This window comes from Brienomyrus brachyistius, chromosome 20, assembly GCF_023856365.1.
Source record: "Brienomyrus brachyistius isolate T26 chromosome 20, BBRACH_0.4, whole genome shotgun sequence".
Classification (NCBI taxonomy): domain Eukaryota; kingdom Metazoa; phylum Chordata; class Actinopteri; order Osteoglossiformes; family Mormyridae; genus Brienomyrus; species Brienomyrus brachyistius.
The window spans coordinates 16,224,474-16,249,913 of NC_064552.1; the positions used below are offsets into that span (position 1 = coordinate 16,224,474).

The 25,440-nt window shown below is 41.8% G+C and overlaps 1 protein-coding gene across 1 annotated transcript; it reads right to left on the minus strand.

Annotated features, from left to right (window-relative positions):
- Nucleotides 1-6,944: 6,944 nt before the first annotated feature.
- LOC125715432 (tubby protein homolog) lies at nucleotides 6,945-23,590 on the minus strand. Its single transcript, XM_048986936.1, has 8 exons — nucleotides 23,478-23,590; nucleotides 19,106-19,287; nucleotides 18,830-18,988; nucleotides 18,631-18,743; nucleotides 17,715-17,829; nucleotides 9,183-9,281; nucleotides 7,405-7,576; nucleotides 6,945-7,181 (listed from the first exon to the last, which is right to left on the minus strand). Exons 1-8 carry the CDS (start codon nucleotides 23,569-23,571, stop codon nucleotides 7,048-7,050), a joined length of 1,068 nt encoding a protein of 355 aa, XP_048842893.1. The 5' UTR covers nucleotides 23,572-23,590; the 3' UTR covers nucleotides 6,945-7,047.
- Between the last annotated feature and the right edge of the window lie 1,850 nt (nucleotides 23,591-25,440).

The window sequence follows — 25,440 nt, forward strand, 5'->3', positions numbered from 1 at the left end:
ACATTTGGTTCATATAAGCAAATGTAGCAGGCTATATCTCCATATTTTCCCATAGTGTATAATTAGTGTCTTTTCTTGAAAATAAAAAGTTGAACACATTTTGTCTGGAAATAGCCTTGGAACTTAAATTATGAGATAGTCTATGACTTGTTTATCCATACTAGAATGGTAAGAAATACATTGTAAATCCTGTGCTTCTTACATATAAATCACCATTTTCTTATGCGCGATGGGTTAGAGTCTGTTATTTTCCTAAATCTGATCCCGTAATGTTATGTCTATGCGTGTACCACACATTTTAAGTGCGGATGATTTGACCATGTGTTGGCAAAGTGCAGATAGGTTGACCGCAGTGCATCTGTCGTGACACTCTTGCTTTCTCATTCTCACACTTACACAAGCAATATTATTCCATTATAAACCTAAAATTAGCTACATCAAAAGTGCAGGGGCTGTTGGCAAACCGTACAGACAATTTACAAGGTAATAAAACCTTGTAAATGCGTACGGAGCCCCTTAAGTGTCATGATAGAAAAAATATATTCATGCTCTTGAATTACTAATCTGTGCTCAAATTACTAATCCGTGCGCTTGAGTTAATAATTCGTGCTCTTGAATTAGTAATTGGTATCTTATTGATCAATCGCACAGACACTTGTCATGGAGTGTTTGTCAGTAATACAGTTTTATTTTGATCTTGGAGTGAGATATAAAGATATGCTTTTGGTTTTGCTAGTCAAACACAACATTGTGTTGTCTTTAGTCTCCCTTAAGTTTAGATGCAAAAACTTCAGATGTCATACTGTTTATAAAACATCAGCTACAATGTTTTGGAGCTCTTCATGGCTACAGGTGGATGCACAATAAGTGTAAATAATATGCACTTCATGCTTGGGAGAAAGATTTCCCAGATAGGATAAGTACATTGAAACAATGTTGATTTGCGGTCACACTTCATCGTTTAATGTTGGTGATGGAAAAATAATCATCATTCAATACTGAACGATGCCTTTTTCAGCAGTGTCAGTTAATGTTGAAAATTTGACATTGAATCAATATTGATTTAGTGGAGATTTGTGTGCTGCCTAACTGGCGCCGATAGCTCGACGTAAGCGCTTCTGCGAATGCTCACCAAGTGGCGCAAAGCACAAAGAAAAGCTCCGACCGAAGACTGTTTCTCAGGTTACTTTCATTTACTCTTAAGTCTAAGGATGTGTATGGACATGGTGTTCTGATATCACTTAAAATCATTATCTGACTTTTCTAGAACTTTTCTGGAGTTGCTGTGGATTTTACCAAACACTGTTATTCTGATCACAGATTAGCTAGGCCAGTAATAGCTTGGACCCTGCAACAATCTTTTCTGCCACTTTTTACACAGCGGCCAGTTAATTAACTTAACCCTCGTCGGCGATGCCGTGTATCTTTCTTGTGTATTTCAATTCATAACTCGCTGAAATCGTATTGTAGAAACATGAAAAAAACGCTGACTGAGTCCGTAATCTGTCTTCTTTTCAAAACGTCAATTGTCGGAAGTATTAAAGTTTTTAAAATTAGGTTAAATCGGCTAAAAAGTAAACCATGTCACCTTTAGTAATTTGATGAACAACGCAACGGTGAAATGCGATCCAGATACATCCACATCAGCGCCATAAAAGTGGGGGTGGGGGGGTGTGGCCAGGTGTGAATGGCTCATGCATACACATGAAAGTTGCTACGTATTCAATGCATGGAGCCCAGAAATAGTGACATGAGTTTTTCTTATTTATTTATCCAATTGAATGTTGCAACTACACCATTTAGTAATTTTCATGTATCTGGGATCAAAATAAACTTCCACAAATTGCTTACTATGTACTTATATAATGTTTCTGCAAGTGTTCCAAACTGCATTTTTCAATGTCTACACTTTGATGTCAGATTACAAACTTAACATAAATCAGACATATTTACAAAGTACACTAAGATTAAGATGAGTTTAATGCCAAAATAAATATATAAGAAATCATTTATTAGTATGGGCGGCATGGTGGTGCAGTGGTTAGCACTGTTGCCTCATGCCTCTGGGACCTGGGTTCGAGTCTCCGCCTGGGTTACATGTGTGCGGAATTTGCATGTTCTCCCCATGTCCTCGTGGGGTTTCTTCCAGGTACTCCAGTTTCCCCCCACAGTCCAAAAACATGCTGAGGCTAATTGGAGTTGCTGAATTGCCCGTAGGTGTGCATGTGTGAGTGAATGGTGTGTGAGTGTGCCCTGCGATGGGCTGGCCCCCCATCCTGGGTTGTTCCCTGCCTCGTGCCCATTGATTCCGGGATAGGCTCCGGACCCCCCGCGACCCAATAGGATAAGCGGTTTGGAAAATGGATGGATGGATGGATCATTTATTAGTATGGGCGGCATGGTGGTGCAGTGGTTAGCACTGTTGCCTCATGCCTCTGGGACCTGGGTTCGAGTCTCCGCCTGGGTTACATGTGTGCGGAATTTGCATGTTCTCCCCATGTCCTCGTGGGGTTTCTTCCAGGTACTCCAGTTTCCCCCCACAGTCCAAAAACATGCTTATGTTTATGATATTGAATGAAATGTGTGACCAGGCCCCAGTCAGTGAAAGTGTGTTCCCTACCCCTAGACCCCAGAGGGTTAACAAGCAAAGTGGCAGTGATGGACTGATCCTAAATCCATATGTCTTCCAAGTCCAAGGAATACAATGAATGTGATCTTGGTGTGATGTATGTAATTAGTGTTAAGGTCTTCCTTACTGCATATATTCAGAGAAAAGCTCCAGTCCACCACTGTCTGGTACAGCAAGTGTCTATTGAACGTAGAAATAAACTCGCATTCTAATGCTCCATACATCATTGTAATAGGCATATCCACTTTATTGGGCCTTGGCTATTTGACAGTTTACACAGCCAAAGGTAAGCCTCTGGCAAAAATGATTAAGAAAGGGACATAAGCATTAATATAACTCACAGATGTTAAACAGATTTTTTAATATCAATTTCCATGTAATGGTAAAATTTGCTTTTAGTATTACTGATTTTATGTACTATAATTCATACAGGTCCTCAGGAGCCCAGTCCTTATTGAGCCCACATCTCCAGTTCCTGGTCCTTATTGACCCCATGTCTCTAGTTCCTGTTCCTTATTGAGCCCATTTCTCCAGTTCCCTATCCTTATTGAACCCGCGTCTCCAGTTCCCTATCCTTATTGAACCCGTGTCTCCAGTTCCCTATCCTTATTGAACCCACGTCTCCAGTTCCCTATCCTTATTGAACCCACGTCTCCAGTTCCCTATCCTTATTGAACCCGCATCTCCAGTTCCCTATCCTTATTAAACCCGCGTCTCCAGTTCCCTATCCTTATTGAGCCCGTGTCTCCAGTTTCCGGTCTTATTGAGCCCATGTCTCCAGTTTCCGGTCTTATTGAGCCCATGTCTCCAGTTGCCAATACTTTTTGAACCCATGTCCCCAGTTTCCTATGTTATTGAGCTCACATTTCCAGTCCCTAGTCTTTATTGAGCTTGCGTCTCCAGTTCCCGGTCCTTCTTGAGCACGGATCTCCAGTTCTCAATCCTTATTGAGCCAGTGTCTCCAGTTTCCAATCCTTATTCAGCTTTATTCAGTTCCCGGTCCTTCTTGAACCTGCGTCTCCAGTTCCCAGTCCTGATTGAGTCTGTATCTCCAGTTCCTGGTCCACCTTGCTTTCTGCCAGGGTCAAAGCCTGGAGATGGAAGAGGTCCAAAGCTCCACCTGAGCCTCCTGCACCCAGTCCAGAAGAAAAAGCTCCATCCAGGTCACTGGCTTCCAGTTCGGATGATGCTGCTCTGCCACCAGTGTCTAACGTTTTGCCTGTAGTTCCGCTTGCTTCACTAGTGCCTGACTCCCCAGCTGCTACATGTGTAGCACCTGACTCTCTGACTGCTGCTGATCTAGCTCTTCTTCAGCATCAGTTCTGCAAGCCACATTAACAGTGCATACTCCACGCCCAGAGGAGGCCGCTTAGTTTGAGTCTCCAGCACCAGGCCCAGAGGATGCAGCTTTGCCAATGCCAGAATCATTGACCTCCATGTCTTCAGTTCTGGCTCCCAGGCCACTGTGCCCATGGTGCCTGATGCCTCATCTGCTCTCTTGCTGGTGTCCACCTCACTTGCCATCAGATTGGTGCTTGTCTCACCACCAGTGCCTGTCTCAGTTGCAGTCATTTCTTCAGGAGCCCAGTTCTCCAGCAGTGCCTCCAAAATCTGGTTCTCCTGCAGCATCTTTGCCGGTGCCCGTCATGTCAGTTGCCTTACCGATGCCACTCTTGCCAGTAAGCCAAGTCGTGCTTAACCTTAAGGATGCCCCCTGGAGGAACTGAAAGGGGATCCCATGGGCATCACTCTGGGTCTAACCCAGAGCCCTGCATTTTCAGCTGTTTCCAGCCCTTCACATAATTCCATGTGCCGGTGGTTCGAGCTCCTACCAGTCTCATTCAGCCCATATCTTTGTCACCACCAGTCAGTCCAGGGCTGCCCAGACCAGTCCATCAGCCAGACCCATGGCAGCCTGTACTCTCCAGTCCTTGGATTGGACTTCCACAATTCCACAATCCAATCCATACACAATCACCTGTTGGTCTTGGTTCTCCTTTCTTCAAACGAAGAAAAATAGATTCAAGAGACAATCAGCATTACTGCTGGCTATGATTTTAATTATTAAAAATATACATGTATTGCATGCAAAAACATGCCTCTTGTCACCTTTTGTCAGCTAACCATTCTCGTCGTGATGTATTTGGTCAGAATTTTGCCAGACGATTGCTTGCAATTCTCCTCACATTCTGAGAAACAAAGTTTAATGATTTTGTTTGTACAGTGTTCAGTATTTACACCAAAATGTGTCCAATGAATAATATTTTTATAAGGGTCATTGTATCAACTTGCAGGTCTAAATTGTTAGCTATATTTTACTTTTTTAATAGCAAATGAATGTAAGATGCAAGTTATCATAACTCAGTTCTGCGAATACAGTATGAATAAGAGACCTTTAATGTCTTCCTAAAACAGAACATTATTTTTTTGACAGAAAAATACCAACATGATATAAACACAAAGAGAATTACAGGTATGATAATGAAGGTTACTGGCCGACAGAAGCTGTGGGGAAGATTATTTTTAAACAATAAACTCAAGAATATTCAAGATCTATGTTCTCATATGCTTCAGAAAGGAAATCCACTACACAAACTTATATAAACCTAGCATAAACCCACTATATGTGATTTTTAGGGATGATTTTATCATGTCCCAAGATGAGTAACTAGGCCCATCATAGTCCAGATATCACCTCCACTTTTGGACCAAACTGTTTATAATTTCTATATTGGATGATTAGACGTTTTGCATGCTCCCCACCATGGGAAAATGGTACAACAGTGCTTAAGTATAGAATGAATGATTGGCTCATTTGAGTGAACATGAAAAATCCTGCTTCCATTTGTCTCATATCAGCCATTGCTTTAACTAATTACTGCAATATCTCTTCGCTAACATCCAAATTGCAGAATGATTTTTATGTCTTATTGGAAATTTAATGAAAGTTTATTGAAAATTTGATTGCACCCTTTTGAAAAATTATATAGTTTCTAATCAAATTATTGCACTGTTTGACAATAGACCTGATTGAGAATTATTATCTGTTGCAAGCATACTGAAATTGTGCCTTTGGTCATTGGAAAAAGTGAGTTATATTGTTATTTTTTTTATAACTTCAATGAAAGTAATGCTATGTTGAAGAACCATTATAAATATGTATTTCCTTTGTTAAAAGTTCCTTTGTTATTTTCCTTTGACAAAAGAGGTAGCACTGTAGCATGCAAAATTTTATGTGAACAAATTTGTTCTCGCTGTTTCACAAGGTCAACGCAGATTCATCTGTGTCTACATGCATTAATCTGTGAACTTGAGTTTGGTGATATTATGATTTAATTAATCGAGCCCAGTCAGAGAGAAAGGCCAGCAATGTTAATAATATAAATACAACAGTATATACAATACAATCACATGAAATGCAGAACCTGTCTTTTGGGGATTTGGAAAAGAAATTATAACAATAGCTTCAGTTAGCGGAGCACAAAGCCTGAAGTTTTTAACAAAGTTTATAATAAGGTTTACAATTCTGTTGGTTGATCATTTCTAATTTTAAACTGTAAAAGTGAAGCAAACTCCTCCAGAACTGCTTTAAGGGTTGATTAGTTCTATATTCAGACAAACATCTCTGCACACCAATCCTACTGCACTTGTATCCTTCCTGTTAGCATTAAGGAGCTTGCCCATTATCCCCTGATCTCACTTAACAAGGTGCTTGCACCCAGATCTGCCTCGAATTGGATGCTATTTTTTCTGTATAACCGCTAGACACTATACTGTGTGAAAATCCCAGTATGGTGGCTGTTTCTGACTGCCTGGAACCAGCATGTCTGGTACTAACAATCGTGCTTTGTTCAAAATATTTTAAGTTAGGCATCAAAGCCATTCTAATACTTAATCAAACTCTAAGTCAGTCTCCTAACCCTGTCTGTGTACTGTATGTATTCAGCTGCAGCTCCATGATTCGTTGTTTGGAGGGTCAGGCTGTTTGCATTTACAAGCATCTGGCTGCTAAGTATAGAAACATGTACACAAAGTAAGCTTCTTATAGATTGACTGTGACGATACAGGTACCCTTGACTTGATTTGACTAGACTTGACAAACAAAAAACAAAACCCTGCCATTGGTATTTTTAGAATGCCTACAAAAATATCCTAAAAAACATCTCAATTCATTTTGAAATTTATTTATTGAATTTTAAAAACGTAGTTTTTAAATTATTGATGGACACATTTTAGGAACACAATAACATAACTCAGCCTACTAATATTCCTAATATTACGAAATAATAAAAGCAGACACTTCTTAATGAACACTTAAATTGCCAATTAATAATGAGCAGATGACATGAGACTAACCGTCGATATGGACTAGACATAAATAACAAAGCCCTATGAAATCATCACCCACGCAGTGGTACTTATTCACACGCCAGTTTGCCATCAAAGGAGGACAGTGTGATGGCAAAGGCCTGAAGAGCACACAGCGGGAAGCTGTAATCCATGGAGAAGACATTGTGTGAAACACGGCCAAACTGCATGACGATGTAGTCCGCTGAGAAAAGCAGGGGGAGGATAGTGATGAAAGGCCGAAAAGGGACAATGAGCAAAGTGATAATAGTGAGTAGTGAAAATAGTGATAATCATCCATAATGAAACAAAGAAAATAGTCAATGGGATTTTTACATGTATCCTACTTAAATAACATAGGATTTCTTACTTTTACTGGTGCATGACTGTTACCAAATGCTGTCTCTATCTCTGTCTGTGTCTCTTACCATTGTCGGGATGGATGATCTGAAAGTTCTTGACGGAAGCCTGAGTAACACGCCCGTGGAAGTTGAGCACGTAGGACTGCGTCTGCTCGTTCCAAACTGGCGACTTATTCACCAGACACACTAGGTTGTCCGTATTGCCGTTCTCATAACGACAGGTCAGCGACTCAAGGTCCTGGGTGAGGAAGGAGATACGGCAGTGCTTATTAGACTCTGTACTTTTTTATTGTATCGATATATATAGATACATTTCTTACGGTACATAAAGTGCAATGTGTCAGTAGTTTTTGTTTTTAGGATAGTAAGGCCTCAACATGCTTCTCAGCACATGGACCATGCGTTCAGACGTCTACATGCATAATATCAGAGCGAACAAGGATGTTGCGCCAGTTTGCTGGAGGACTGACTAAATTTTGCCTTTTTGAGATTGCCATGCCGGAGCTGTTGAAATTTCCAAATATTTCCTATTTCTGAAGATTTTTTTCTTTCAAACCGGCTGACCTCAGGCCATTTTTCCAGCCAATTAAGTGACTGAAGACAAAAAAATGCACTAAAACAGCAAAACTTATTATATTTTTTTTGGGTGAACCTTAAACATGGATGCATAATAACAAAAGGGTTGTGGGAGTGTAGGAGAATCATTCCAAATGCGTGAGACTCCTGTGAAATGCGCGAGACTTGGCAGGTCTGTAATACGAACACGGAACTGTTATTACTTCTGTAGTCAAGCCTGTACAATTCACAAATCCGCAGGATGCGTGGAAGAAGGAAAGGGCCATATTGTTGACGTATCAGAAAATCTGGCTGTGATTTCACGCTATTTAGCATCGGGCACTTCACAACAGGCTATAGCAGCAACTTACAGACTAGGAAAATCTACCAGAGGTTGCACTGATGTAGAGCCACATGAGTTGCATTAAACCTAAGATACAATTTCATGACTTTTTTCCAGGAAAAGTGCTATGGCAAAAATGGCAATATAAAGAAGACTTCTGAATGATTACATTTTTAGTAAAACAGTATTAGAATTTCTTTGAGACAATTATACAATTTATAAGTCTTCTGTTTACAAAATATTGAAACATGCCATCTCTGAGTTCGAAACAGCTCTTTAAACAGCAGATAAACAGGTATCATGATAATAAATATCTGAAACAAAAATATACACTATATGGGTAAAAGTTTCGGTACACAACTGTCAATTATTGAATTCAGGTGTTGCATTCAGACCCATTACCACAGGTGCATAAAATCAAGTATCTAGCCATGCAGTCAGGTTTACAAGCGTTTGTGAAAGAATGGGTAATCCTGAAGAGCTCAGTGAATTCTGCATGGTACTGTTATAGGATGCCACCTTTGCAAAAAGTCTGCTCCCCAATGGATAAGCTAAAATGCTTTGACAGACATAAAATAAGTTTTGCACCACTTTAAAGATAATTCAAACATAATTGTCTTTGACAGCCTAAGACTTTTGCACAATACTGTATATTTTTCAATTAATATGTATTTTAGGAAGGAAGTAGACTTCTAAGCATCCAGGACCACTGCAGAAAATAAGACCTGGAACAGCAAAAAATCCTGAAATATCCCTACCAGGTATAAAAAATTACTAGCTTTGTTTATATCCAAAATATTGAGACAAACAAATATGATCTGAGGCCTTAAACACCATAATTTTCAGAAAAATTGTCTTTATTATACTACAAAACAGTCCTGTCTAATAGCAGCAGGGGTTCATTGTTAACCTACAGTATAGCACCAGCGACAGTTAACAGACTCACATTTTTAGGGCAGATAATGACTCTCTCATCATTTGCCCTCATTCCAGGAATAATCACAGCCATCTTCCTCGGGCCCTTAAACCCCAGCAAGTTTTTCTCCTAACAACAACAGAGAAAAAGAGAGAGAAATTGTTGACATTATCCCAGAAACTGTTTTGGTGAATCGGGGGCTCTGGGCACAAATGAAATCCCCCCCTCCACCCCAACAAGACATAAACACAAACCAGTTATTCATACACAACTCCCTCCCTCTAAGCAAGAATGAAGAGCCAGGTTTTAATATTGCACATTTTTTCCAAAATTAATTATACTTTGCATTATTACCATTTTCATCATTCAACAAAACAAAGGAAACATATATATATATATATATATATATATATATATATATATATACATATATATATATATATATATATATACATATATATATATATATATATATATATATATATATATATACACACACATACGCACACATATGTGTTGCACAATTACCAGTGGTAATTGATAACAAAATCACATGAAAGGCTCTCTCTCAAAAACTGACTCAAATTGGCCTAGTCTGGCAACTGAAGATACATTTGTTGCAAATCTGTCTTTAAATCAATCAATATATGCTACAACACATAAAAGGGGTAGGTGGCATAGCTCGATTTTTAATGCAAAATGGAACAAGAGAACAACAGAGGATTGTGGAACTGGAGTCCAGTGCTGTAGCATACAAACTTCTCTATGTGGATGAAGCTGCTTTCAGTCTGGTCAAGACCAGAAACCATGGGAGGAAAGTTAGAGGCCATAGAGCAATAATACAGACACCAGGGCAAAGGGGTTCAAATATTATTCTTTATGCCGGCATGTCAGACAGTGGTCCTGTAGCTTACATCCCAGCGGTTGGTCCCAATAACTCTGTTAAACATTCGTTGATGAGCTTTTCAGACTTTTGCTGGTTGCTGAGGGTTGACTGGGCTCAATGGCATACATTGTGTAGTCATACAGGACAATGTCCCAATCCATCACTCATTTGCAGTGATAGAGTAGTTTAAGGCTCATCCAAACATCTCAATTGAATTTGTTTGTCTGTATTCACTGTTCCTCAGTCTTATTGAAAAGTTCTTTCTGCCTGGAATTGAAGGTTTATGACCACTGTCCTTACAACAGAATGCCACTGTTGAATGCCATGACTGAGACTTTTAGGGCAATCACAGCATCCAACTGCCAGGGCTGGATCAGGCATGCCTGAACATATCCATCACATTGCATTACCAAATAATATTTTATGTGATGTTGACGAACACATGTGGCCCAACATCCAGGACAGGACTGATCAGACACAGAAGTAGATTTTGATTCTCAAGCAAAAGATATTTTTTGTTGCACCTTAACTGTATCATTCATTTGTAAAGGTTTGATTTTGTCGCTCATGATCAGGTTTGAGTTTGATTGTACCAGTGTAATGCCCAATACAGTAAAATTTCATTTCAGTGAATATGCATCTTCCCTTTTCTGCATTTCGCTTTGTTGGACCACCTATGTGTACTCATGTGTTTAGTCAGTGATGTTTAAGATGGAGTACAGTTTTTCTCAGTTCCTTATCCATGATGGTCTAACCAGTAGCCTCATTCTCAAAGCAAACACAGCTTGCTGAACACTAACACAATAACAAAACAGTCTGTATCATCAAAACAATAAATGTTACAAAACTGCATAACTTCCTCATCAAGTGACACAGGGTATGAAAAACAGTATCACATACAAGCATTCATTGTATAAATACTGTATAAATATTGTCAAAATACTGTCCATATATCACACTCAATAGTGGGACAATCGGTGGTCAGTTTTGACAATGTGATGCTGGTTTCTTACTACTGATTAATGTTACTCAATATTACAGAACAGTTACTGTAATCCACAATAAACACACTGAGTCAAATAAAATCATGATTTTTATGTACAGACACAGATGGTCCAACAGAGTGATATGCAAGAATGAAAGCAGACATATATTACTATTCTATAAAGTATTTTACTGGACTCGCTACAGTTATACACAACATTTCTCACTTCAGAAAATCAAAAATGCATGGATGATCAACACAAAAATGTTGCCTTTTGATTTAATCCCCTTATTCAGTCCTGTCAAAATTTGGCTAAATGCATTCATCCATATCGCATAAAATATTTTCTTTAGCAATGCAGCAGTAGAAATACCTTCAAGCATATTTAATCCAGCCTTTGGAAATCTGATGCTGTGACATCAACATGCCTCATCCATAGGGCCCAACAAAGAAAAAGATGGTATTCACACACCTTCCATCTCCAGGCCGAAAAATCTCCTCAATTGGATCAAGAAATGGGGAATATGGTGGAATAAATTCCATGGACCTGCGTGGATGACCCCTAAACCAGTCCGTTACTGCAGGTGAGTAGTGGAATGGAACATTGTCCCATATAACCACGTATAGACTTCAGCATCCAATCCCCCTTCAAACACCAGTAGTTGTCTGTAGAGCTCATCCAGGAATGTTCTAACAGAGTTATAAGGCCCAGCTGTTGGTATGTACTGTATGCTACAACACCTGATGCACCCAGTGCAGCACATATGCTTACATTAGCACCTCTCAGCCCTGGTATCTGGACCAATGCCAATGCCCCATTACTTTCCACATCTCCTTGTCTTGGCCAAATTAAAGCCAGCTCCATCCACATAAATGAATTTACGTGGCACAGCAATGAACTCCAGCTTTATAATCTTCTATGATGACAAAACAGGAAAAAATGAAATGAATGAATGACTGAATGAATGAACATATGAAAATGAATACAGTACTTCTTCAGTGTACAACATGAAGTCACTGTACAAAAATGACTATGAGAAAAAATAGACTGTGCTGAAATTGTTGTTGTTTCCTTCATATGGGATTGACAATTGATTATGTGAGCAACTGAGGAAAACTGTAAAATAAATGTAAGAAACATCATGCTATAAACACTATTTTGTTCTCTGCCTGTGAGATATGTGCTTAGTGTTTTACTTGTGTTCCCCGTCTCCCATCCTGAGCGATTTTATTACTCTCGTTATCCTGCCCGCTGAGTGTGTGCCTCGACCGGCATTTCAGTGCGAGTGTGTAACTCCCATTCCTCTCCCCCGGTGAGTGTGTGCCCTGACCCCCATATTAGTGCAAGTGTGTAACTCCCTGTCCCCTGGTGAGTGTGTGCCCTGACCCCCGCGTTAGTGCAAGTATGTAACTGCCATTCCTCTCCCCCGGTGAGTGTGTGCACCGTCCCCCGTCTCAGTGTGAGTGTGTAACTCCCGTTCCCCTGCTCAATGAGTGTGTACCCTGACCCCCTGTATTATTGTGAGTGTGTAAATCTCATTCCCCTGCATGGTGAGTGTGTGCCCCAACTGCCGTCTCAGTGTGAGTGTGTAGTTCCTGTTACCCTGCACGGTGAATGTGTGCCCCGACCCCCATCTCAGCGCCAGTGTGTAGTTCCTGTTACCCTGCACGGTGAATGTGTGCCCCGACCCCCATCTCAGCGCCAGTGTGTAGTTCCTGTTACCCTGCACGGTGAATGTGTGCCCCGACCCCCATCTCAGCGCCAGTGTGTAGTTCCTGTTACCCTGCACGGTGAATGTGTGCCCCGACCCCCATCTCAGCGCCAGTGTGTAGTTCCTGTTACCCTGCACGGTGAATGTGTGCCCCGACCCCCATCTCAGCGCCAGTGTGTAGTTCCTGTTACCCTGCACGGTGAATGTGTGCCCCGACCCCCATCTCAGCGCCAGTGTGTAGTTCCTGTTACCCTGCACGGTGAATGTGTGCCCCGACCCCCATCTCAGCGCCAGTGTGTAGTTCCTGTTACCCTGCACGGTGAATGTGTGCCCCGACCCCCATCTCAGCGCCAGTGTGTAGTTCCTGTTACCCTGCACGGTGAATGTGTGCCCCGACCCCCATCTCAGCGCCAGTGTGTAGTTCCTGTTACCCTGCACGGTGAATGTGTGCCCCGACCCCCATCTCAGCGCCAGTGTGTAGTTCCTGTTACCCTGCACGGTGAATGTGTGCCCCGACCCCCATCTCAGCGCCAGTGTGTAGTTCCTGTTACCCTGCACGGTGAATGTGTGCCCCGACCCCCATCTCAGCGCCAGTGTGTAGTTCCTGTTACCCTGCACGGTGAATGTGTGCCCCGACCCCCATCTCAGCGCCAGTGTGTAGTTCCTGTTACCCTGCACGGTGAATGTGTGCCCCGACCCCCATCTCAGCGCCAGTGTGTAGTTCCTGTTACCCTGCACGGTGAATGTGTGCCCCGACCCCCATCTCAGCGCCAGTGTGTAGTTCCTGTTACCCTGCACGGTGAATGTGTGCCCCGACCCCCATCTCAGCGCCAGTGTGTAGTTCCTGTTACCCTGCACGGTGAATGTGTGCCCCGACCCCCATCTCAGCGCCAGTGTGTAGTTCCTGTTACCCTGCACAGTGAATGTGTGCCCCGACCCCCATCTCAGCGCCAGTGTGTAGTTCCTGTTACCCTGCACGGTGAATGTGTGCCCCGACCCCCATCTCAGCGCCAGTGTGTAGTTCCTGTTACCCTGCACGGTGAATGTATGCCCCGACCCCCATCTCAGCACCAGTGTGTAGTTCCTGTTACCCTGCACGGTGAATGTGTGCCCCGACCCCCATCTCAGTGCCAGTGTGTAGTTCCTGTTACCCTGCACGATGAATGTGTGCCCCGACCCCCATCTCAGCGCCAGTGTGTAGTTCCTGTTACCCTGCACGATGAATGTGTGCCCCGACCCCCATCTCAGTGCGAGTTTGTAACTCCCGTTTTCTTCATGCATCAAGACCTGTAACCACCGGTTTTGTTCCTTTTCTCTCCCTGTAATGTCATGCTACTTGTATTGTGTTGGCTGCGTTCCTACTCAGTCCCTGACAAATGCTTATCCTTAACAGTCAAACTTGGTGATCACAGCCGAGTCCCGTGTCACATGGTTACATTTGTTACCCTACCACAATGAAATCGATATGTTATATGCACATGTATGTAAGGACCAGGTATTTTAAAGCATATGATTGGATAAGGATGTGGGCATATTTTTTGTTACAATTTTTTGCACATATTTAGAATTTTAAAGCGTTCAGGTGTTGAGAGCCAGAGAAGGCAGCTCAACTAAGGGACAGGAACTAAGGTTGTATCAGCAAACGTATTCATCGTGTACCATTCAGTACATCATTTTCGGTCTGGTATGCACAATGAAATGAATAAATACATTTACTGACACAGGCGGAACCAAAATTCTAAGCATATGTCCATAAAGGAAAACATTTTGCTGTGGCTGTGAGTTGCTTACGGCTAATGCTAGTAAGAGTCAGCCATAATCAGCTATTTGGGAACATTTTGGTTTCCCAATAAATTACACCAACATCAAAGAGAGAGTATTTGATAAGTCAAAGACTGTTTCAGCCTTTACTGAGAAATAAGCTGCTTTTGCCAAGAAATTCAGGCTGGCCTAAGAAAAATAACTATAGATTTAGGGATGTTTATCGCTACATGTACGTGATCATACTTGTTAGTAGAGAACAAGAGATTTAGTTCATTATGATATTTTGAATTATTTTATATATGTATGTTTACAATATGTAAATAAGCATTGGTTTTATAGCAGACACATTGAAAGACATATTACCTTTGGTTTACAAATGTTCCTGTCATACTGAAATTGTACCGAACCTTGAACCCAAAGATGCGGTTCATACCGATCCGTGAATTTTGTGTACTGTTATCCCCCTAGTTGGAATCTTCATGAAAATAATGCCATGTAGTTGGCTTGGAATCTGGTGGTGGATATTAAAAATTTAATCTCTCCCATAAAAAGCGTAAAACAGTAAGAGAAACAGGGCTGAGCTAGTCTGGGGTGACTTAAAACAGCTGCTGCAAGACCAACAATGACTGTGGGGTATTGGTCTTCTCTCTTGGTACACATGGGTGCAGTGGTGGCTCTGAGGCTAGGTTCTATGTCAGCAATTAGAAGGTTACTGGTTCGAATTCTGTGAATGTCAGGAGTGATTCTACTTGAGTTTTTTTGACCCTTGAGCAAGGCCCTTAACCTGCCATTGCTTTGTCCCAGGTATGACATTAATCTGCAGGGAGCATTAACCTTACAGGGATCATTTGGGGGTTGGTGACAGGATCGGCACTCTAGCTACTGGAAAAAAAAACTCAAATTGTTCCAGTTGGACTAGTGTGGTGCTGAGGTATCACCCACTGCCCTCAGGTTCTCATCCCTGAGGTGAGGTGGTGGGGGCTGTAATCAATGCATTCTCCTTAGTGCTCTCTGCTCTTCATAGAGGATGAGGCCTTCAGTTCAGAATAAGCAATACTGTAATGGTTAGATTGCGTTGCTAGGGAATGAGTGGCAGGAAGGTAGCTAATTCAGAGTACAGCTGTGTAGAAAGTATCAGGCAGCAGCTGCAAATGTAACCCCCAGTCTGCTTAGATTAGAAAAAATTCAGCAGAAAAATCACTAATGTTACCCTACAGAATTCAGGTCCTCATATTTTAACCCCAATTGTTGCAATTATTCTTAAAATAATAATCTGATTATTAATAATACTTGACATAATAGTGATGGAGGATAATCCCTTGTGTTATAGACACTATACATTAAAATCATTAAGCTGTGTATTACTATCAGCTAGAATCTTGTTCTGGTTTACAACACTGCAGTACTAGAATATTTACTAATTTCATCTCTCATATTCATAACTCAAAATATAAGATTATATGTGTAAACTAATGTTTCTTTTCATTCAATGCCAGCAAACACAGTCTAATCCATTTATAATGCATTCTCTAGAGTGGCATCACAGTATCTAATAAGTTTGGAATTGTTCCACGAAGAATAAAATGAAATACTATTTACTTCCTGCTGTAAATAAGACTGGTTGAAGGAGTTTAGCTAATACCTCTTTAAGTAACTTTAATAAATCATGTAGTGACGGGTGCAATGTGAGAGTCACCTATACCCTCTAAGGCTGTTAGTCTCTCACTCACTCATTGTTACTCACTTATGGGAATAGTTTACGTGCAAATGGGACCTATATTATTGTTAGGAAATAATCTACATCAAACATCATGCTACACTGAGCCCTTGATTAAAGGATTTGGGTATTTAATGAGGTCCAGGGGATCATGTGGTCACCAGGAAGCATATGATTTTGATACTTGTCCTAATTTTAATCAAGTCCATCCTGTGCCCGTCCATCACAGTCTGGTTTGAAGCAGCCACCAAACAGGACAGGAACAGACTGCAACGGACAGTTAGGACAGCAGAACGAATCATTGGCGCCCCCCCCCCCCCCAAATGTATGTAATCTGTACTGTTTTGTTCTATTATATTGTATCGGAAAGACACCAACTGCTGGAAAGAAATTGTTTGTGTGCCACACACACACTAGGCAAGTAAACATGATTCTGATTCTAATTTCTTTAATTTCCATTTTGTTTTTGAATTTATTTCAGGCGCCCTATGCATATAACTCCAGGCTTACCTAATTTATATTAAAATTCACGAGTTGATTAAAATTATTATACTTTATTGATCCCTGTGGGGAATATCTCTTTTTGCCTACCCTATCTTGCTCTCAGTGACACACAGAAACACAGAGGTGAGAGCAAGCGTGACGGCAAAGAGCAGCTACTCTTTGAGCTGTGGGTTAAGGGCCTTGCTCAGGAATGCAATAACCACAGATGCGGCTCTTCTGGTGAGGCAGGGATCAAGCCAGCAACCTTCCAATCACAAGCTCGGAGTTTTAGCCCACTGAGCCACATACGATGCTTTTGACTAAAAACTTAAGGAAGCATTAATAAATGGGAATCCACTACCTTACAGGTCTCACACTCACACACATACCAAGGGCTAGTCAGAGACTCTGAGGTCACTGCACTTTGGACTGTGAAATAAAACCAGAGCACCGGTTTCTGCAAGCTAAATAGAAGTTTGTACTGCAATTTCTTATCAAAAAATTGTTAATCTACTAATTTGGCAACTAATGTATTATTGTTCTCAGTCAAACATTAACAATACCTCCGTTTTTTAAGATATCACCAATTATTGATATTATTAAGATACAGTAACTGCATATGGTACTCTGCTGTACCTTGAGCCAACAAACCACTGAAGCCGTACATTTTTTTCACAAGCGTTATGCAAGTAGTGTATGCATTCGCCATTACAAACCTTTGTATTTAACCTATTTATTTATATAATTGGCCCCGGATGTTCTTACCGTGCGGACTGCCTGCATACAATAAGTAGGATGATCTGGATCTCAGTATTAATCATCAATATACAAAATATCAATGGTAAAAAGTTCTGCAAATATCATTTCACTATCACTGTACTCAGGGAAGGGGGGGTCTTTGCTTGGCTGGCTGTCCTGACCGTATGTCTCTGGTACTGATATTGTCTGTCCATTCACACTGACTGCACCAGCATGTAAACCTAATCCAAACCCTCTAGGCATAAATTCAACTCACATAGCAGATGGCTGCAAGCTCCTGACGAAGCATCTCTGTCTCTTTGATAAAAGGCTGTTTTTCTGGATTTTCTCCGCTGTCAAACACAGTGAATTTAGTACCCAGCACGTTGGACCTGAAAAGGGAAAAGGATCATATGACAGAAAGACCCAGACAGCATGATTCACAGAGCGGGAAGTTACTGTCAGAGATGGGCTTGCTGAAGGACAAAGGGACAATCCATGGCGCGGCTCACAAAATACAAAGATCTTTAACTAAAAGAAAGAAACAAGAAATAGAAATCAACAAGTAACCAAAAACAAAGGATCATGAGGGGTCAAAGCCGGAACACAAGAACTAAGGCAGGGAGCAAAACAGGAACAATCACAGCATTGCAGAAACAAACACATAAACAGCCACTCCAGAAGAACTACAATGACTGACTAAAGACTAAAGCAAGGGCACCTAAATACACACATAACAAGGATTAACAGGAGACAAGTTTGGGCAGCAAAAAACACAGGTGAGGGCAGTCAACAGGTAAAGGATCACACAACAGGGGAGACTAGGATAACAAGGATAAATTAACAATAATGAAAACAAGAACTGGGAGCAACAGAAAAATAAACCAAGAAATAAAGTAGAAAAATGAAACATATGACCAAAAAGAAGCCTGGATGACACGGCCACCAGCTCAACCCATTAAGCCATGTGGCAGCACAAGGCACAGGAGAACATATTAGGAGCTAATGGACATAGGATGATCAGTGACACCTGCTGGCCAAACAAGGAACAGACATGGGACAGGGACTGATCCTGACAGTGGCTGTATTAAAATATAGCAACATGTAATTCAGGGAGAGTGCTGCTGAAAGGCAGATGATAGTTTAGGATACAACACTCTCCAATGTTGCCAGAAGATGGCAAGGAGGCTGACCGTAATTTGCCAATGTAGCTCTTTGTCTTTCTGGATAAGTCAGTTGGGTCAGTGGAGATCAGGTAGTTTGAGGTTTTGCTCTTTTTCCTCTTCCTGCCAGCCATCAGAAAGACCTGTTATGGAATTGTCAAGTTTGTTAAATATTAAATAAACTTTTGTGATTTTAACCAATTGTGTCCTTCGCTTCTTCCTTACGGACCCGTGTCCCATCCTCTTTCTCAAGGTGGAGGTAATATGTGGGGTAAATTCCTCTCTCCATGCCTCTTCTGTCCCTTGTTATCCTGCACTGGATTGTTGAATCTCTTGGAGCAGGGCGCAGAGCAAACTGTCCCAGGTCCTCTATGGAGAGGGGGAAAGACTACAGCAGATACAAGTACAGTCAACAAACCGAAACTGAGGCTCAGGTTCATCAGCACTGTACCTTATAACGGAAACACCGGTTAGATATGAGCATTTAATTCGCAATAGTACTTACCCTTCCACCTGAGATGTTGTCTGAGAATGAATGCCGTCGATTGGTATTGAAATCTGCAAGGCATCGAGTGTCCCCATCCCTTTTTTTAACCTTTGTAATAGTTTGCAAACCTTCTTCCTCTTCTTCGTCTTTCTTCTCTTCTGTCTCCTCTTCATCATCACTGTCGCTAATTTGACTCTTTGCTGAAATACCAGAGATGACCATTAAAGAGCTGTTACATGTGTGTTTGGAGTAAACTGAAGTAAACTCAGTGACCATGGAGCCTATTCCAGGATGCACACAGCATGACACCCGGAGAGGGATGTCAGTTCATCGCAAAGCGCACACTCTCCCGGTCACGCACTGTGGGCACAGGTCCATCCAACCACTGTGGGTGAAAACAGGAGTACCAAGAAGGAACCATCAAGAACACAGGGAGAACAAACTCCACACACAGAGAGACAAGAGGAATGCCCATCCATCCATCCATCCATCCATCCTCTATCATGTTTTCTTGGTGAAAGTCATGGTAAAAACAAATACAGCAATAATAAATCAAATGAAGTGGTTCCCATAGTTGGACATGTTAAGAATATGTAAGTGCAATAGTACATTGCTTTTTCTTACATAACTTTTTCTTTGACTTTTATGTGATAGGACAAGACACCAGTAAAAACCATCAATGTGAACCTGCTCAGCTACCTAACCACAGAGTTTAAGTGGCAAATCCCCGGGTTCTAGCATGAGGAGGGAACAGAAACACCAGTGTATAGGGGGGTAGTTAGGTGAGCCCTTTCACTTCTCCTTATTGCAAGTTCTGTGAGACTGGGATTTTATTTATGCCCTGATGTTCACACCCAGATAATGTAGCTATCGTTATAGTACATGATTAGGAAATTGCCCAGGAGATCTACCTTGTGACCATCTTGGGGAAATATGTCAGGTCATCTGGGCCAGTTATGTTGTGCATGTAGTGTAGCAGTAGAATTGTCTATCTCCTTAAACAGTCCTGCATCTTGCACCAGTTTAACTGTTACACACTGCAGCAGTACAGATCACTGCTTTCCCAATTGCCATGGTCAATAAAAAGCAGATGCCGTCTTGAGTGACATGCAAAGAGGGCTGCAGGTGTGATGACTTCTCCTGAATCTCTAGGCCTGTCATGCCCAGCTCGTACGATCCTCGTGTGTGCCACGCCCCCTGATTATCCACGTGTGCTTCCCTGATTGTACCCAGCTGTACCCTGTTGTCTTGTCTATTTCAGTCCACGTCTTGCCTCAGTTCAGTGTCTGTCACTGATGTTAGTTGGCATCCGATGTTTCTAACTCCCCGTATTATTATTAAATCCCCATTTTCCCCGTACCTTGCCTGCCTTGCCTGCTTCCTGCCCGTCTGCCTGCCCGTGCGATTACCCACGTTCCCCGGATCACAACAGGCCTCACCAAAGCAATCTTTGTCAGATGGCAAGCTACTGGTGGATTCCCCTAAATTAATAGTCAGCCACATACAGTATCTCCACAACTGAGTAAATCAGTAATCTACTGTATTTAATGCTATTTGCTTCCAGAGATGACAGATCCCAGAAACCTTTGACATCACAACCTCCAATACCTGCCCTATATTCACTGCATTCCCTTTTACATGAACAATAAAAACAAGTCAGTCATGAGGTACTGTAGATGTTGTCACATTAGGTTTCTTAAAGGTAGACTGAGCAGGATTTGTGCCGATAAAAAGTTTTCTAATATTGAGTGTTGCATGAATTACAGTCAATACAAGGAAACTTTACTTACAACTCAAATTCTAGAAAAGTTGGGACGCTCTTTAAATTTGAATAAAACGAAAACTAAAAGACTTTGAAATCACATGAGCCAATATTTTATTCACAACAGAACATATATAATATACATGTTTACAATTTTATGCACAAAATGAGCTAATTTCAAATTTGATTATGCTTGCTACTGGTCTCAAAATAGTTGGGACAGGGGCATGTTTACCACGGTGTAGCATCTCCTCTTCTTTTCAAAACAATTTGAAGACATCTGGGCATCGAGGTTATGAGTTTCTGGAGTTTTGGTGTTGGAATTCGGTCCCATTCCTGCCGGATATAATGATGCCGCCAAATGTTCTATATAGGTGAAAGACCTGGACTGCAGGCTGGCCAATTCAGCACCCTGACTCTTCTGTAAGGAAGCCATGCTTCTGTAATAGCTGCAGTATGTGGTTTTGCGTTGTCCTGCCTTCCCTGAAATAGATGTCGTCTGGAGGGGAGTATATATTGCTCCGAAACCTTTATATACCTTTCAGCATTTACATTTCCTTCCAAAACATGCAAGCTGCCGATACCTTATGCACTTATGCATCCCCAATCCATCAGAGATGCTGGTCTTTGAACTGAACGCTGATAATACACTGGAAGGTCTTCCTCCTCTTTAACTCCAAGGATATGGCGTCTGTGATTACCAACAAAAATGTCAAATGTGACCATAGAACACTTTCCCACTTTGAAACAGTCCATTTCAAATGAGTCTTGGCCCACAGGACACGACAGCGCTTCTAGACCATGTTCAAATATGGCTTCCTTTTTGCATGATAGAGCTGTAGTTTATTGAGAATGTAGTTTACTGTAGCGGACTGTGTTTACTGAGAATGGTTTCTGAAAGTATTCCTGGGCCCATTTAGTAATGTCATTGTTTTTGACACAATCATGCCGATGAGTGATGCAGTGTCATCTGAGGGCCCGAAGACCACAGGCATCCAATAAAGGTCTTCGGCCTTGTCCCTTATGCACAGAGATGTCTCCAGTTTCTCTGAATCTTTTGATGATGTTATGCACTGATGATGAGATTTGCAAAGTCTTTGCAATGTGACATTGAGGAGCAGTATTCCTTTTTACACACTCTGTCACTGATTGGAGAACCTCTGCCCATCTTTACTTCTGAGAGACTCTGCTTCTCTGACATCCCTTTTATAGCTAATCATGTTACAGATCTGTTATAAATTAACTTAATTAGTTGCTAGATGTTCTCCCAGCTGAATCCTTTTAAACTTTCTTGATTTTTCAGCCATTTGTTGCCCCCACACCAACTTTTTTTGGACCTGTAGCAGACATAAAATTTGAAACAAGCTCATTTAGTTGATAAAGGTGTATAATTTCCAATTTTGAACATTTGTTATGTTATCTATGTTTTGTCGTGAATAAAATATTGGCTCATGTGACTTGAAAGTCTTTTAGTTTTCATTTTATTCAAAGAACGTCCCAACTTTTCCGGAATTCGGGTTGTACATAAGACATTTCATAGAGAAGGTAAATTCAAAACAGTAAACAAAGTGAAGGGATATTTTGTCACCTTGTATATTGTTTACAACACACATCACATTAGGTCCTCACTTCCGGCCTCTACCAGAAAAAGGACGGCCACTGCGAAACCAGTGCTCTGGCTATTCTCGCCTTGTTGCTTTTGCTGTGTTTTGTAATTATTGTCATTCTGCCAGTTCACTGCCCTGAGTTTGTTTTCTGGATTTCTTGCTCTTTGCTTTGCCCTCAGTATTGTCTCAATCTCCTTGTGAGTTTTTCCAATTATCGATCACTTTGCCTGTTTGTTGACCACGGTTTAGATACACCCTCGGATACCTTTGCCTCAGCTACTTCTGCACACTACTTCACAACCACATGGGGAGAACATGCAAACTCCACACACACGTGACCCAGGCCGAGACTCGAACCCGGGTCCCAGAGGTGTGAGGCAACAGTGCTAACCACTGCACCACCATTCCACCCCCCATACTGGTACTTGAATAATGAAATTGAAATTACCGGCCCTGCAGAGTAATAATATTATTTCAGTCCCTCTCATGCTCACTTCCTGAGTTTAATATAAAAAGGAACACAGTACAATTAAATACTTCTAAATGCTAAGGATGGGATTGAATGTTTTTCGGTGACATTCCTGTGTTGAGTAACACTAATACAAAGAAGACCATCATGGCAGAGTAACAGTATCTATTCTGTATATGTTATACTGAATATTGATATTGTTTTAACAGGCTGAGGAGAGAATGTTCAGGAATGAGGGTCAATATTCAGGCCGGAAAATGCCAGCGATTTGCGTAGCTCATGAATTCTGCCGTCAATAAACTTTCAGACTAAAGCATCCTTTTGATGATGTAAGAAGATGAAATTTGTCATGAAATTCTCTGCTCTTTCACAATTCTCCTTTCACTGTGCACACAGAAAACAGACCATACTTTACACGCTACAGTAAGGAACCGAGATCCACTTCTCACTGTTATGAGTGCTCTACACATACCTCTGAAATTGCTTGGAGATTAATAAAATGGGTCTACGATTCTTTGAGCTGATTTTTCATACGTATGGTACACAACTTACATGTCACAGGCTGACATGCCTCCACAGGGAATGACCACTCAGCATCAGGAGGTGGGTCGTCTCTGTCCTGCTCACTGGTCACATGCTCACACATGTTATATGCCGTCCCAAAATTAATCTGAACCACTGAGAAGTAAGAAATGCATATAACAACCAGCATTTAAATACAGTGCAATATACAGCAAGAAAATATTTGTTGCATTGTTTTCATTTTTTGTATATTAGTTTTCCTTTGATACATTTTCCAAGATACTGGGTTTAGTGCTGGCTTCCTTCATATTTTTCATTTTCTGAAAGTCCTGTTGTGTGTGTATTTATGTGTAGATTATGTTTACATTACATTATGGGGACCAACTGGCCACCACAATGTGATGAAAACCCCATGTTATTTTGACATTGTGGGGACCATTTTTAAGGTCTCCCCAAAGATCTGTGAATGCAATCAAAAAACTGAAAATGCCAAAAGTGTCATATTTCGGTTACTTATGGTTTAGATCAGGACTGCGTAGTGTCATGGCGTTGCACAATACACTTAAAAGCAGCAAGACAAAGGGGTTTATTGGGAAAACTTCAATGTAACAGGACCTTGAGGGGTCAAAAGCAAATGGGGGGAGAACTCACACACCATTCACTCACACATGCACACTTACGGGCAATTTAGCAAGTCCAATTAGCCTCAGCATGTTTTTGGACTGTGGGGGGAAACCGGAGTACCTGGAGGAAACCCCATGACAACATGGGGAGAACATGCAAACTCCACACACATGTGACCCAGGCGGAGACTCAAACCCAGGTCCCAGAGGTGTGAGGCAACAGTGCAAATCCACCATGTCGCCCCCCTAAGGGTAAAATCCATCCATCCATCCATTTTCCAAACCGCTTATCCTATTGGGTCGCGGGGGGTCCAGAGCCTATCCCGGAAGCAATGGGCACGAGGCAGGGAACAACCCAGGATGGGTGGGCCAGCTCATCGCAGGGCGCACTCACACACCATTCACTCACACATGCACACCTATGGGCAATTTAGCGATTCCAATTAGCCTCAGCATGTTTTTGGACTGTGGGGGGAAACCGGAGTACCCGGAGGAAACCCCACGACGACATGGTGAGAACATGCAAAACACCACACACATGTGACCCAGGCGGAGACTCGAACCCGGGTCCCAGAGGTGTGAGGCAACAGTGCCCCTTAAGGGTAAAATAAAACCCAAAAATAAACAAATGGTAATGCAGGCCAAAGCCCACCTCAAATCCACAACTGGAGGGCTGTTAGCTTGGAAGTCACTCACTCAGCCATGAGCTATGTAGGAGTCAGGGAGAGCAAGGAAAAACACGAGGCCAAAAGGGGAAGAGACCCTGACAGGTCGGGGTTAAGGTCGTGATGCTGGGATTAGATTTGTCCCCATGGAAATTAATGGAGAGTCCCCACAAAGACATAATTCCAAACCTGTGTGTGTGTATACATATATAAAATACCCCATTTATGTAGCAGAGACTTTTGCCCCAATCAACAAAATGAGGAGCCTAGGATCAGAGAACAGGCTCTGCCAGCATTCAGCATCGGGGGGCAGCTGGGGTTAAAGCAGGGGTGGCCAGTCTTATCCACAAAGAGCCCGTGTGTATGCGGGTTTTTGGGGTAACCTTTAGGTCAGCTGTTCACACCCAGGTGTGAAGACTTTTCAGCCAATCAGTCCTCTAATTAGTAATCTAATTAGGGAGTAGCAGCGAAAACCTGCACACACAGCGGCCTTTTCTGGGTAAGATTGGCCACCCCTGGGTTAAAGCTACCTTGGCAGCTGTTTCAATTGCAAAGTGGGACCAACTCAGTATTGATGCTGATTGAATTAAAATGGGACATCATCAGGTGTAAAGACCAGGTGTCCCAATAATTTTGTCCATATAGTGTATATGTATAGGTGAGTGTAATTTTGTTGCCAAGTGATTTGTTATGGGACTGATTTTC

Bases quoted from the DNA above. Each gene is read 5' to 3' on its own strand.
- LOC125715432 (XM_048986936.1), bottom strand. From the start codon at position 23,571: ATGTGTGAGCATGTGACCAGTGAGCAGGACAGAGACGACCCACCTCCT. The intron at 7,577-9,182 runs GTGAGTCTGTTA...TTCCTCACCCAG, and splicing joins TCATTATCTGCCCTAAAAAT to GACCTTGAGTCGCTGACCTG. The intron at 7,182-7,404 runs GTAAGAGACACA...TGCTTTTCTCAG, and splicing joins GATCATCCATCCCGACAATG to CGGACTACATCGTCATGCAG.